General features: G+C 47.4%; 1 protein-coding gene across 2 annotated transcripts; it reads left to right on the top strand.

Moving 5' to 3' along the window:
- Positions 1-4,057: 4,057 nt before the first annotated feature.
- Positions 4,058-13,793, top strand: TMEM97 (transmembrane protein 97). Of its 2 annotated transcripts, none has more exons than XM_003277105.4 (3): positions 4,058-4,322; positions 11,088-11,232; positions 12,103-13,793. In XM_003277105.4, the coding sequence occupies exons 1-3, from the start codon at positions 4,197-4,199 to the stop codon at positions 12,360-12,362; spliced, it is 531 nt and encodes a 176-aa protein (XP_003277153.1). In that variant the 5' UTR covers positions 4,058-4,196; the 3' UTR covers positions 12,363-13,793. The 2 variants fall into 2 exon arrangements, with proteins under 2 accessions (XP_003277153.1, XP_012358981.1); XM_012503527.2 differs by having other exon boundaries at positions 4,066-4,322; positions 11,093-11,232.
- The last annotated feature ends 91 nt before the right edge of the window (positions 13,794-13,884 follow it).

Here is a 13,884-nt window from a genome sequence, read left to right as displayed (position 1 = left end):
CCTCTCTGAGCCTCAGTTTCCTCATGAGGTGTTAGGCCTTAGATTATCTACAAAGGCCCTCCCAGCTCTTCATGTTCCTTTTTTTTTTTTTTTTTTTTTTTTTTGAGACAGAGTCTCGCTCTGTCACTCAGGCTAGAGTGCAGTGGTGTGATCCTGGCTCATTGCAACCTCCACCTCCCAGGTTCAACTGATTCTCCTGCCTCAGCTTCCCATGTAGCTAGGACTACAGGCGCACGCCACTATGCCTGGCTAATTTTTGTATTTTTAGTAGAGATGGGTTTTCACCATGTTGGCCAGGCCGGTCTTGAACTCCTGACCTCAGGTGATCCACCCACCTCAGCCTCCTAAAGTGCTGGGATTACAGTCCTGAGCCACCGTGCCTGGCCTTTTTTTTTTTTTTCTGAGACAGAGTTTTGTTCTGTCGCCCAGGCTGGAGTGCAATGGTGCTATCATGACTCACTGCAACCTCCGCCTCCCAGGTTCAAGCGATTCTCCTGCCTTAGTCTCCTGAGTAGCAGGGACTGTAGGTGTGCACCACCATGCGTGGCTAACTTTTGTACTTTTAGTAGAGTTTGGGTTTCACCATGTTGGTCAGGCTGGTCTGGAACTCCTGACCTCAGGTAATCCACCTGCCTTGGCCTCTGCTGGGATTACACGTGTGAACCATCGCGCCCAGCCTTCATGTTCTCATTCAAGTGAATGGTTTGGAGAAGGGAGAGAGGAGCTGTATACAAAAGTCCCCCTTATCCATGGGGGAACATGTTCCAAGACTCCCAGTGGAGGTCTGAAACCATAGGTAGTACTGAACCATATTGTTTTTTCCTATACATACAAACCTATGATAAAGTTTAATTTATAAATCAAGCACAGTAAGACATTAACAATAAAATAGAAGTATAACAATATACTGTAATAAACAGAATGTGAATGCGGTCTCTCTCAAAATATCTTACTGTACTGTAGATCTTAGCAACCTCAGCACTATTTCCTAAGTCAAAAATCTTCACCTTTTCACATAAAGGAACTTTATGGTTTCTCATTGGCATATCCGAATTGTCACATCGCTACCATTGCACTTTAGGCCCTTTGAGAGGGGTCTCACTGTTGTGGAGGCTGGAGTGCAGTGAAGTGATCATAGCTCACTGCTGCCTCAAACTCCTGGGCTCAAGGGATCCTCCCACCTCAGCCTCCTAAGTAGCTGGGACTACAGGCACGCCACCATGCCCAGCTAATGTTTTTTTAAGAGATGGGGTCTTGCTATGTTGCCCAGGCTGGTCTTAAACTCCTGGCCTCAAGGGATCCTCCTGCCTCAGCCTCCCAAACTGATTATAGGTATGAGCCACCACACCTGGCCCACTATTAAATAACATAAGAGTTACTTGAACACAAGCACCGTGATACCTCAATTTGGTAGTCAATTTGATGACCAAGATGGCTACTAAGTGACTAACAGGAGGGGAATGGGAACAGAGTGGAGTCTGAGAAAGAGCAAATTGCCTTTCAAGATTTATGGTGTGAACAAAATGGCCTCTCTCCTCAGGTGACCTAAGGTTTCCCAGGCATTGCCTTTTTTTTTTTTTTTTTCTGGAAAAAAAGCAGCAGCTAATTCTGAGTCCTCCCTCCTGAGCCCCTGGTAGAGTGTTCTCTCCATAGAGCCCGGCTCCCCCCTCGGAGCAGGACGAACAGCTCTGAACACCCCTGCCTCCCTCTGGCTGCCGGCTCTGTGGTCCTGGGCAAGGCTGACCTGAGGCTCAGGGGACGCCAGAACTGTGTGCCCTCACGATGCTCAGCCACCCATGCTGTTCATCCCCTGCTCCCCACCCAAAGACCTCCACATTTCTCCTACTGTGTCTCCTTCCAACCTGCTCCTCCTCCTCTCCAGCCAAACCCCTCCACTGTCACCTTCCCCAGTAACTGGCACTTGGCTGAGGACTCAGCTTCCCCACATCCCTCTCCAGCGCAGGCTATTCACCTTCTCACACTCTTCAAGGTCAGGATGAGCGGCCTCCCCGCTCCGCAAGGCCGTGTCCACACTTTCCCCTCCACTCTCATCCCATGCTTACCTTCCTTCTGGTTACTCCCCCGTGTGCAGTGGCATTTTCGCCACCACCACCCTGGGTGGCCTTCCCTTGACCTCATCTCCAAAGACCTTCCCCCTCCACTCCATTTCAGCCGCACACTCCCAAGGGCAGAACCTCTTCCTGACCCCAGGAATTCAGGTATTGCACGCCCTCTTCATAAGCTCCCACCCTTCCGGTCCAGTGACTCCCATCACCCTGGCACGTGTTCCTCAGCAGGCCTCAAACCCATTTACTCCTCCACTGTCTCCCTGTCTTACAGCCCCCTTTGGCCTCACCTCTCCCTCTCCCCCTACCTAGCTTGAACTGCACCCTCCAGCACCTCAATCACTCTTCTTCAACTCTTCAAACCACCTTTCGCTTTTCTGAACCCAAACTCTGTAGGGGTCCAACAGCCTTCTTCTGGGTAGACCCCGCACTAGAGAAACGCAAAGCACACAGCCTAAGAGATTGGGGCCTCCAGGTCAGCGGCCCCCACCTCAGCTGGGCCTTAATGCCATAATCCCTCTGTCCTAGCCCATAGCGCCCCAAGGGAAGGGGAAGCTGGGCGGAGCGCAGAGCACCCACCTAACCCTCCCCAATCCTTCCATTCCCTCCGCCTCCTCCAGGGCTTTGAGCCGCATTTCCTGCTCTTCTCGAGTAGGGGTAACCTCTCCCACTGCCCAAACTAAACTAGCTCAAGTCTTTCTCACCTGAAAAATAAACTCTCGAGTGCCTCTCTCTCCAGCTACTGCCCCATGTCTCCTCCCCGTCGTGACCAGCTGTCTACACTTCCTGCTTCCATTTCTCCACTTTCTTACTCCCTGGCTCCTGCCCCCACGACACAACTGTTCCCCACAGGGCCACAGGCGGGCATTACTCAGTGTTGACACGGCTGCCCTTCCCTGTGACATAGCTCCCTGCTAGTCCGCTCCTATCTCAGTCCCCTCCTCCCATGACCCGAGGCTGGAGCTCCCCAAGGATCTCTCCCAGGCCCTCTGCTCGCCGTCAAAGGCGGATGCCTCACAAGCCTACGTCTCCAGACAGGCTCACCCAACTGCCTCCTCCATCCAACGCTGCAGCCCACTCAAGGTCCACGTAGTCCAAGCTGCATTCCTTCCTCGCACTCCCTTGCCCTGTGTCCCCTCTTAGTAAATGGCAGCCTCAGCGATCCTGCCCCGAGGCAGGCCTGCGCCCAGCGTGGAGATGAACATCAGTATTTGCTAAACGAGTAAATGAATCCTTAACCTTCCCTCCTTCTCCACAGCCGGTGAGGATTCCTGTCCATTTTACTGCCTCCTACGTCCCTCGAGTCCTCCCCTCTGCTTCTTTGTTCACCGCGGCCAGCTGCCTCCCCAGACCCGCAACCCCGGCTGGGCCGGGAACCTGCACCGCGGCGCTCGTGCCCTGCTCTGCGACCCCTGCTCCGTGACGCCCGCACTGCACTGGGGCACCGCGGCCCAGCACAGGCGCTCGTCACTAGTACACGAACTAGCTAGGACTATAGATGCACACCACCACACCTGGCTAATTTTTTATTTTTTGTAGAGATGATGTCTTACTGTTACCCAGGCTGGTCTTCTGGGCTCAAGCCATCCTCCTGCCTCGGGCTCCCAAAGTGCTGAGATTACAGGCGTGACCCACCGTGCCCAGAGTCAGCTTTATTTTTTTTAATGCTGACTTACTGCAGAAGGCCCAAGGGCTACTGCAGTTTTCATATTGCTGTTGTAGTGGCAAACGGAGCCACGAGGGAAGGGAGCACCGCCGGCAGCTGCCCGGAGCCCAGGATACCACGCAGCCAGCACCGAGACGTTGGGCTGGCGCTCGCATCCGCGATCTGCACTGAGTAGCGGCGCGCCGAACGACGAGACTAAGCCCCGCCCACGCGGCGCTCCTGGCGGCCAATGGAAATGGCTTACGAGACGCCTTCTGCACGCGCTATACTTATACGGACCAATGGGTGCGCCCTGTGGGGAGTGCCGCCCCCTGTCCGCGAGCCTCCTCTTCTCGCCAGCCAATGGGAGCGGTCTGCGTAGCCCTCACGGGGGCGAGGCGTCGCCCGAGGCGCGTGGGTCCGGGAAGGCGCGGGGATTTGGCCCCTCTTCTCACATCAGCGGGTCCAGGCCCAACCGACAGACGATGGGAGCTCCAGCAACCAGGCGCTGCGTGGAGTGGCTGCTGGGCCTCTACTTCCTCAGCCACATCCCCATCACCCTGTTCATGGACCTGCAGGCGGTGCTGCCGCGCGAGCTTTACCCAGTCGAGGTGAGGGGCGCCCGTCTTATCCCGGCCCGCCGAGGCTCTCCCGCGCGCTGCGTCCACAGGGCCTTCACCTCCTCCGCGCTCGCGCACCCTGGGTTCCAGTTGCCTCCCTCGGGTCCTGCCCATGCCTCCCCCGCTCCTAACCCAACTTTAGTTCGGTGTTTTCCTCGGGCTTTGTCTCTATCCCAGACCCTTCTCCCAAGCGGCAGGGGCGAACGCTTTGTTTCCTTTAAAGTCACTTCTTCCATCGGTTTAAGGTTTCCCGCGATTCCACCTCTGGCCGGTTGTCAGTGTCTGAAGGAAGTAGTCTGGATGAAGTGGTGTCTAAAGTCACATGTTAGGTTTGCTTTAAGCTTCTGCTTTTTTTTTTTTTTTTTTTTTTGGAAAGGCTTTAAAATACCAGTCTGATCCCAAAGAAAAAATCCGAGTAGAAATAGACCTGTCTGAAGGTTTAGCACGTTGGTTGGTGCAGCTGGGGCGTTCACAGGTCGTCACTGCTTCAAGATCAGGTTCCAGCAATTTCCAGAGCTCAAGAGTAAATTGCCATCTTTTCAGATTGGCTCTTCAATATTGGGTTCGAGTAACAGTGATCTCCTGAGTAAAAATAAAGGTGAAAATACCGATTTCCTGGTTGTTGGGGAGCATTCTTTTAACCCCAAACTCTGCTTTAATGCTTTTTTTCTTTAAAGCTACAGTTTTAGTTTCCCGGTTCGTTGGGTTTTTTTTTTTTCTGGCATCTGGACCCGGTGACCTTCTTCCATGGAATTCCTATCCTCAGTTCTGTTTCTCCAACTTACCTAGAACTGTAAGCAGGACTGACTTGTCTACCTGAAGATTTTATTTTGCGTCTGTTTCTCCTTAAATGCTTTTTATCTGCCGAGGAGGGGTTCTTTACCTGAGGGTCATGAACTCCCAAAAATGGGTGCAAAATGTGTGTGCCTTTTGTTTCCTGGAAGGAGAATATAGCTTCCATCGACTTTTCAAGGGGCTAACTCTCCCAAAAAGGCCACGGCTCAAGAATGTTCCACCACTCCCATAAGTCACCCTTTTTTGTTTGCTTCTAGAACCAAACACAACTGGAAGACCTCTGACCTCCTTTTGCGTGGGAAAAGCGTAGGTAGTGTGTGGCAAGGTGCGGTCTGGGGACTTAGTTCTTCCAAGAACTGGTGGTGACTTGGGCAGGTCAGGGCTCTATATCCTCAACTGCTGAGAGAGTTGAGTTAAATTATAAGCTCAAACATATACAGGGTTAGTTTTCATATTGCTGTTGTAGTTACCACAAACGAAGGGGTCATCGCAGCTCTGCAGTAACCATTAATTGCCCTGAAGAAAGGAAAATCTACTACAGCGTTGTAGTTACCACAAATGTAGTAATTTAACAGATTTATTTGTTTACAGTTCTGGAGGCCAGAAGTTCACAATGAAATCTTACAGTGCTCAAATCAAGGCAAGGCTCACTCCTTCTGAGGGCTCCAGGGGAGAATCTGGTTCTTGCCTCTTCCATTTTCTGGTGGCTGCCAGTGTTCCTTGGCTTGTGTTCACATCACTTCAATCTCTGCTTCGGGTCATCACATTACCTCCCTTTCTGTAGTCAGAGTTCCCTCTGCTTTGCTTTTATAAAGACACTTGTCATACATTCAGGGCCCACCAGATAACCCAGAAAATCTCCCATCTCAAAATCCTTAATTACATCTGCAAAGTCCCTTTTGCCAAATAAAGTAATAGTCACAGGTTCCAGGGATTAGGATGTGGTTATCTCTGGGGGCCATTATTCAGCCTACTACAGGGCCAGATAGTACAGACTCTTCCCGAAGACCGAAGAGGTCATCGCAGCTCTGCAGTAACCATTAATTGCCCTGAAGAAAGGAAAATCTACTACAGCGTTGTAGTTACCACAAATGTAGTAATTTAACAGATTTATTTGTTTACAGTTCTGGAGGCCAGAAGTTCACAATGAAATCTTACAGTGCTCAAATCAAGGCAAGGCTCACTCCTTCTGAGGGCTCCAGGGGAGAATCTGGTTCTTGCCTCTTCCATTTTCTGGTGGCTGCCAATGTTCCTTGGCTTGTGTTCACATCACTTCAATCTCTGCTTCGGGTCATCACATTGCCTCCCTTTCTGTAGTCAGAGTTCCCTCTGCTTTGCTTTTATAAAGACACTTGTCATACATTCAGGGCCCACCAGATAACCCAGAAAATCTCCCATCTCAAAATCCTTAATTACATCTGCAAAGTCCCTTTTGCCAAATAAAGTAATAGTCACAGGTTCCAGGGATTAGGATGTGGTTATCTCTGGGGGCCATTATTCAGCCTACTACAGGGCCAGATAGTACAGACTCTTCCCGAAGACCGAAGAGGTCATCGCAGCTCTGCAGTAACCATTAATTGCCCTGAAGAAAGGAAAATCTACTACAGTGTTGGCCTATCTGTGGTTTTTGAAACCTGTGTGGCCAGCAATATTCAGACAGGCTGCCTATTTACAATCTCTGGTGTTATAGGACCTTTTAATACTTGGTAATTAGCCTGCTACTCCATGTAGCCATTCCAGACTTCACAGCTGTTGGTTTCTTTATTAACTTCCTGGATGTGCCATTCCCACAAGCCCGTCTTGCTCACCCCTAACAAAATACACTTAAAAGGTGCTCAGCATCATAAAGATCCCATTTCAATGTTTACATTTGATAACATTTTCTCAGTCTTTTTTTTAGAAACAGGGTCCTTTGTCACCCAGGCTTGGAGTGCTATGATGCAGTCATGGCTTACCACAGCCTTGAACCTGAGCACAAGAGATCCTCCCATCTGTCTCCTTAGTAGCTAGGACTATAGGTGCACACCACCACACCTGGCTAATTTTTTATTTTTTGTAGAGATGATGTCTTACTATGTTACCCAGGCTGGTCTTCTGGGCTCAAGCCATCCTCCTGCCTCAGGCTCCCAAAGTGCCGAGATTACAGGCGTGACCCACCGTGCCCAGCGTCAGCTTTATTTTTTTAATGCTGACACTGCAGAAGGCCCAAGGGCCAGTGCAGGCAGCATCTGGCCAGAACGTGTGTGTGTGTGTGTGTGTGTGTGTGTGTGTGTGTGTGTGTCTGTGTGTTTTGTGTTTGTGAGATGTTAGGCATTAGCACAGGGGCATCCTGGTTGTGTGTGTATCTGTGTGTGATGATGTTTGAAGGCATTAGCTCGGGGACATCCTGGCATGGAAGGTCTATGTCTCCATTCTTGTTGCTTTGGTGTAGGAAATGCTGATTTTGTTGCTTCTCTATGGGGCAAATAATAATAAACGCCTTGAGTTATTCTCACATTCTCTTTGAAAAATGCCAAAATTTAACATCTGTCATTTTCTTCGTGAAATAGAAGGAATTTTTCCCTAGAGCTAAAAAGCCCGTAGGAGATCACCTAGTGGTTGGGCTGAAATTTGCAAAATCAATTTTTTTTCTTGGATTGCACCAAATCACTGCTGGGAAAAACTCATTTTTTTATTTACTTTTTTTTTTTTTTTTTTTTTTTTTTTTGAGACAGTCTCTGTCGCCCAGGCTCGAGTGCAGTGGTGCGATCTCGGCTTACTGCAACCTCTGCCTCTCGGGTTCAAGCAGTTCTCCTGCCTCAGCCTCCCGAGTAGCTGGGATTACAGGTGCGTGCCACAATGCCCGGCTAATTTTTATATATTTTTAGAGATGGCGTTTCACCATGTTGGCCAGGCTGGTCCTAAACTCCTGACCTCAAGCAATCTGCATGCCTCAGCCTCCCAAAGTGCTGGGATTACAGGTGTGAACTACTGCGCCCGGCCTGGAAAAACTCCTATTTTATTATGAAACAGTAATAATTTAGTTTGGATGAGAACATGGAAAGGAGAGGATGGGAAGCATTTTGTAGTATCATTTGCAGCAGGATAGCATTGCTTCTGGCAAAAATAAGGAAAAACAAGTGAGCATCTGGCTCTGAAATCAGTCTGTTCCCATTCTAAATTACAGAAATACAAGATTGGTGAGTAGCAACCCCTGGTTTAGAGATCCATGTGTGCAGGCCAGGTGAATCTTTCAATGGATAACAAGGGTGAGTTTAGTCAAATGTGAGTCAGGTATAAATGGAAACAGTTTCATTACCTTTGGTGGGGAGGCCATAACTAATAATTTTTAATGACCAGTTGTGAGCTGTGATTTTAATAGGATTAAACTTGAATATCTCCAAATATGTATTAATTACATTCAATTAATCATTATGTGCTAGCCATTATTTTAAAGACTACATGTATTAAGTCACTCTCTTACCAGTAGTGAAGTAGGCACTATTACTGGCTCTATTTTATTGATGGGGACACAAGTGTAGGGAGATTAAAGGCCTTGCCTAAAGCCAGGCACTCTACCCCAGGTCCTACACACCTCACCCGTCTGCCAGGTGCCTGGGCTTTCTACTCTCCTACTCACAATTAGTCCCAGCCTCATTGTGGCATCAGGTGGCAGGTATATGACTGTGGGCAGATGGTTGGTTAAGATCATGATAATTTATTATTACTACATCTGGGTGATAAGATTGTTTTTTAAATTTCACTGATCTCATCTTGTAGGCCTTAGAAATTAAAGTGCTGTACAAGTCTGCCTCAATTTATGAAATAGTTGGATCAGAGAGGTTGTATACAAATTGAATAGAAAGTGAAATTCAAATGGCCAGAATGCCTTTTTTTTTTTTTTGAGATGGAGTCTCGCTCTGTCACCCAGGCTGTAGTGCAGTGGCTTGATCTCGGCTCACTGCAACCTCCACCTCCTGGGTTCAAGCAATCCTCCTGCCTCAGCCTCCAGAGTTGCTGGGATTATAGGCGTGAGCCAACACACCCAGCTAATTTTTGTATTTTTAGTAGAGATGGGGTTTCACCACGTTGGCTAGGCTGGTCTGGAACTCCTGACCTCAGGTGATCCACCCGCCTTGACCTCCCAAAGTTCTGGGATTATAGGCATAAGCCACCGGGCCTGGCCCAGAATGCCTCTTAAATTTTGCAGTCAGGCCGGGTGCCGTGGCTCACACCTGTAATCCCAGCACTTTGGGAGGCTGAAGCGAGGATCGCTTGAGCCCAGGCGTTCGAAACCAGCCTGGGCAATGTGGCGAAACCCCATCTCTACAGAAAATTAGCTGGGCTTAGTGGCGCATACCTGTTGTAGTCCCAGCTACTGGGGAAGCTGAGGTGAGAGAATCATCTGAGCCCGGGATGTTGAGGCTGCAGTGAGCCGAGATCAAATCACCACACTCCACCAGCCTGGGCAACAGAGACTGTCTCAAAAAATAATAATAATAATTTTATAGTCAATCTTTTAAAGCAGGTAGTTTCGTCCAGTATTTTTAAAAATCTAAAAAGCAAAAAAGGGATCATAAAACATCTAGTCCAAGTTGCTCATTTTACAGATGAGGAAATAGAACCCTGGAGAGGGACAGTGACATAGCCTTTGTGTTTCTTACAATTCAATCCTATTCGAACCACATCCCATCCAGAAACGTGCTTAGAAGGAAGCAAAGGGTATTGCTATGAATTTCAATTTCAAATTAAGTACAGATTTGGAGATCCTTTGGTCAATAAATTGGTTATCTAGCCAGAGCCTTTCTGAAATTAGTAATATGCTAACAGGATATTTGTTTCTGGATGTTTGCTTAAAGTGCTCTTGCAGCAGTGGGGCTTCTATTTCACAATAGCGAGCCTTTATCTTTTGATTAAAAATTAATAGGAAAAATATTCTTGGATTTTCCATTGTAAGATAAATTCTTACCCTGGAGTTGCCTTTATTAATCATAATATCAAGACTTATTTGTCTTTGAAGGCCTGTGTGTCAGGACAGCGCCACGTCTAGGAGGTTAAATGTGACAGATGTTTAGTAGTCCACATAGAGCCAAAGCACTAGGCTTTGGGTTCCTATAAAAGCCCGAGATGGGAAGCCTTAAACTCTGCTTCTTTTCTCTGCCTGTAGCCAGGTCAGCATGGATCCACATCCTTTTTATTTGACAGGGCAATTACAAGCGTGGGGCCCAAGCTAGAACTGAGACACTAAAGCCCTGCATAACCAAGAAGCTACTAGGTAGTTTGTAGTTTGGGGCAGAGTTTGTTCTTCCACTAAAATCCTGTCTCCTAAAATAAACCAAAAATTAGAATTAGGGGAGTTAAGGAACTTGTTTGTCATATTGGAATTAAAGTGTCCAAAATTACATCGCCACAGAGGTTAGATTTACCTCCCCTTTCACTCCCACCCCCACCCCGCAAAAAGAAGAGGGAAATTCAATTCATTTCTGCATTTGAGGGAATCTGGCCTTTGGTGTTTGGTGTGTAGTTGCCATTGCAAAAGGGAAAGTGTCAGGATGGTTTTCACGTGTATTTGTTTTTTTAAACAAAGAATGATATTGTTGGCAGAAATGTCACATTTGTTCATTCAGCGAACACCCTGAGTGCCTATCAAGTGCCAGATACTTATTGTTGCTCCTGAGAGTGGCCAACACACCTGGATGTGTTATCTTGGAATTATGAACAGATTCTGGGTAACACAAAGAAGGGGCTGGAAGAGTTGAGAAAATTTCAGAGAAGGGAACATTTGAGTTAGGGATAGTAAGTATTTATTAAATGACCAATCTAGGGTGTGTCACAAAAGCCAGCTGGACATGCCATCTGCTGCCGGGTAGTGGGGGGGTGGCTAATTAATGACAGGCTCCTTCAGTGTATTTTCAAATGAGCTGGCGCCAAGCCTGTTGAGGCCAGGTGGCTGTAATTCATCATGATCGTTTTCTTTTTCAGTTTAGAAACCTGCTGAAGTGGTATGCTAAGGAGTTCAAAGACCCACTGCTACAGGAGCCCCCAGCCTGGTTTAAGTCCTTTCTGTTTTGCGAGCTTGTGTTTCAGCTGCCTTTCTTTCCCATTGCAACGTATGCCTTCCTCAAAGGTTGGTGAATGGTGGGAAAATCCCATTTTGACTCAGAAATCAGGTCCCAGAAATCTTTTGCGAAAGTATCTCCAAAGGGAAGGGGATGGTCCCCATAGTTTGTGGGAGAATGCGACAGGATCTGGGGTAAATAGCCAGGGTAGATCTTGTAAAGGGACATTAGTGTGGCTCAGGCTCATGTCTGTGGTCAGCGGGGCTGCATGGCTGCCTCGGTCGTCTGAAAATCCCTTGCATACACATGAAACCTGAGACCACTTAAGTGATGAGCTTGTTCCCTTTTGTTTTGTTCCCCAGCAGAATTAATTTTTTTGTTGGCTTTTATCTGTCTGCATTGGATAGTATCATACTGACTTATAAGCTGTAGCATCAGGCTAATCCCTAACGTGCTTCTCATCTTAAAATTATTCTTAGTGTTCTTATAATCAATGCTTTTTGAAAAAGGTGACCATACACGTGTACTTGATAATGAAGCTAAAACCGCTGAAAATGCTCGTTTCCCATTGGCACCCGCTGGGGTCACTGAATCTGCCTCCTGATCCTCTCACCTATATATAATTACTGAACAAACAGATGCCATGGTGTAGGGATTTCCCTCCCCTTGGATTTTATACTACACAGGTTTAACCGGTAATGGCAGTTTTATTGCCCTAGAGTTTTTCTAAGTTATGTTCTAACCCCCATTCTTGGTTCTTTGGCGAGCTGTCAGTGAGCTGTCACGTAAGTCTGCATGTTGGGCAGTGTGGCACATCCAGGTTTCCACTTCGAGAAGGGAGTAGAAGAAAGCAGGCAGGCAGAGACAGTGGGAAGGTCATGGACACCTTTGAGTCATGAACAGACCTCACCATTTTTCTTTTCCCCTGACTACCTCAGGAAGCTGCAAGTGGATTCGAACTCCTGCAATCATCTACTCTGTTCACACCATGACGACCTTAATTCCGATACTCTCCACATTTCTGTTTGAGGATTTCTCCAAAGCCAGTGGTTTCAAGGGACAAAGACCTGAGACTTTGCATGAACGGTTAACCCTTGTATCTGTCTATGCCCCCTACTTACTCATCCCATTAGTACTTTTAATTTTCATGTTGCGGAGCCCCTACTACAAGTATGAGGAGAAAAGAAAAAAAAAATGAAGGAAACAACCACTGGCCCAGGGTAGAGATGCCTACAGGGTGGTTGCTTGTTGGATACAATACAAGGAACACTGCTCAGAACCCATGTCTTCAGCAGCATTTACAACACTGGCAGCAATGCACAAGAGCAAGGTGGTGTCAGGAACCACGTCAAACCCTCACCTTCTTCCATTTTTTTTTTTTTTTTTTTTTTTTAAGACAGTCTCACTCTGTTGCCCAGGCTGGAGTAAAGGGCAGTGGCATGATCTCAGCTCACTGCAACCTCCGCCTCCTGGGCTCAAGCCATCTTCCTTAGCCTCCCAAGTAGCTGGAACTACAGGCGTGTACCAACAGGTATGGCTAATTTTTTTTGGTTTATTTTTGTGTGTGTGGAGACAGGGTTTTGCCATGTTGCCCAGGTTGGTCTCGGAACACCTAGGCTCAAGTGATCTACCCATCTCAGTCTCCCTAAGTGCTGGAGTTACATACGTGAACCACTGGGCCCATCCCAAACCTTCACCTTCTAAGGGCACTGGGATGAACAGACCAATCGGCTTGAGAGTGGGCAAAGGGGTGTGGGCTAGGTTATAAGGAAGTGGTACCAAATACCTGTGTGCCTGAGTTCCACCGCAAGATTACTAAAAGCAGGACCAGACCAGAAACTGCTAAAGAACATGGCCTGTTTGACATATTCATGAGTCACCTGACCCACAGCATATATGCTTATTATGACAGCCTTCCACTCCTGATTCTCAAGAGTGTATCACCTGTCAGCAAAATGAACAGTGGGATATTTTGGGCCCTTTTAAATGTGAAATTTTGCCTCTTTAATGTTAATTCAAAACTATATCAATGTTTTCTTGTCCCCACCTCTAACCCAAGGAAAAAAGAGAAAACATACTATGCAAAGGAAGTTTAAACTTAGTTTTCCTTAAGGGTCAGCCCAACAATGACTTTCAGTCAGAAATGGATTAAACTGGAAAATGTTTTTGTTTCTGTTGTAAACAGATCATCCTAGGAGAAGGTTTTTTTTGTTTGTTTGCTTTTAAGTTAGTTTATTTCTGAATCTTAGTCTTCCACATTTCTAGAGGCCACCTGACACAAGTCCCTTATCTGAAGTCTAGCGTCTCAAGGCTGATCTGGAAGTATGCTAGTATGCTCCCTAGTGGATAACTTAATCCTTTAATACAGTTCAGTCGTTCCCATCTTGTTTTCAGAAGAGAAGGTGGCTGCAGCCAGGCATAACATACCCACTGTGTGCATAGAAGGTCTCTTCACGTTGATGCTTGGCATTCCATCAGCTTTCTCAAGTCCAACCTTAAAATGATGTTAGACAACAGGTCCCAGTCAGTTCCGTCTATTTTCACCCATTTTGCTCACAAGCCATATTGGCCTGATTAGTGGTACTGTCTGACTCACGTGTGTGATCTAAATAAAGGTAGCTGCTGACCACTGCCTGGTTTGTTTTGTGGACTGCGGGATAGAGAATCCAGGGTTCTCTGACGAGGAGTTAAACATATTTCAAGAGCAACAGGAAAAAAGG

Source organism: Nomascus leucogenys, chromosome 19 (assembly GCF_006542625.1).
Source record: "Nomascus leucogenys isolate Asia chromosome 19, Asia_NLE_v1, whole genome shotgun sequence".
Taxonomy (NCBI): domain Eukaryota; kingdom Metazoa; phylum Chordata; class Mammalia; order Primates; family Hylobatidae; genus Nomascus; species Nomascus leucogenys.
Note: the sequence above shows the minus strand (reverse complement) of the source record. Positions and strands in the feature narration are given on the sequence as shown.

Bases quoted from the DNA above. Each gene is read 5' to 3' on its own strand.
- TMEM97 (XM_012503527.2), top strand. From the start codon at position 4,075: ATGGGAGCGGTCTGCGTAGCCCTCACGGGGGCGAGGCGTCGCCCGAGG. The intron at 4,323-11,092 runs GTGAGGGGCGCC...TTTTCAGTTTAG, and splicing joins GCGAGCTTTACCCAGTCGAG to AAACCTGCTGAAGTGGTATG. The intron at 11,233-12,102 runs GTTGGTGAATGG...TGACTACCTCAG, and splicing joins AACGTATGCCTTCCTCAAAG to GAAGCTGCAAGTGGATTCGA.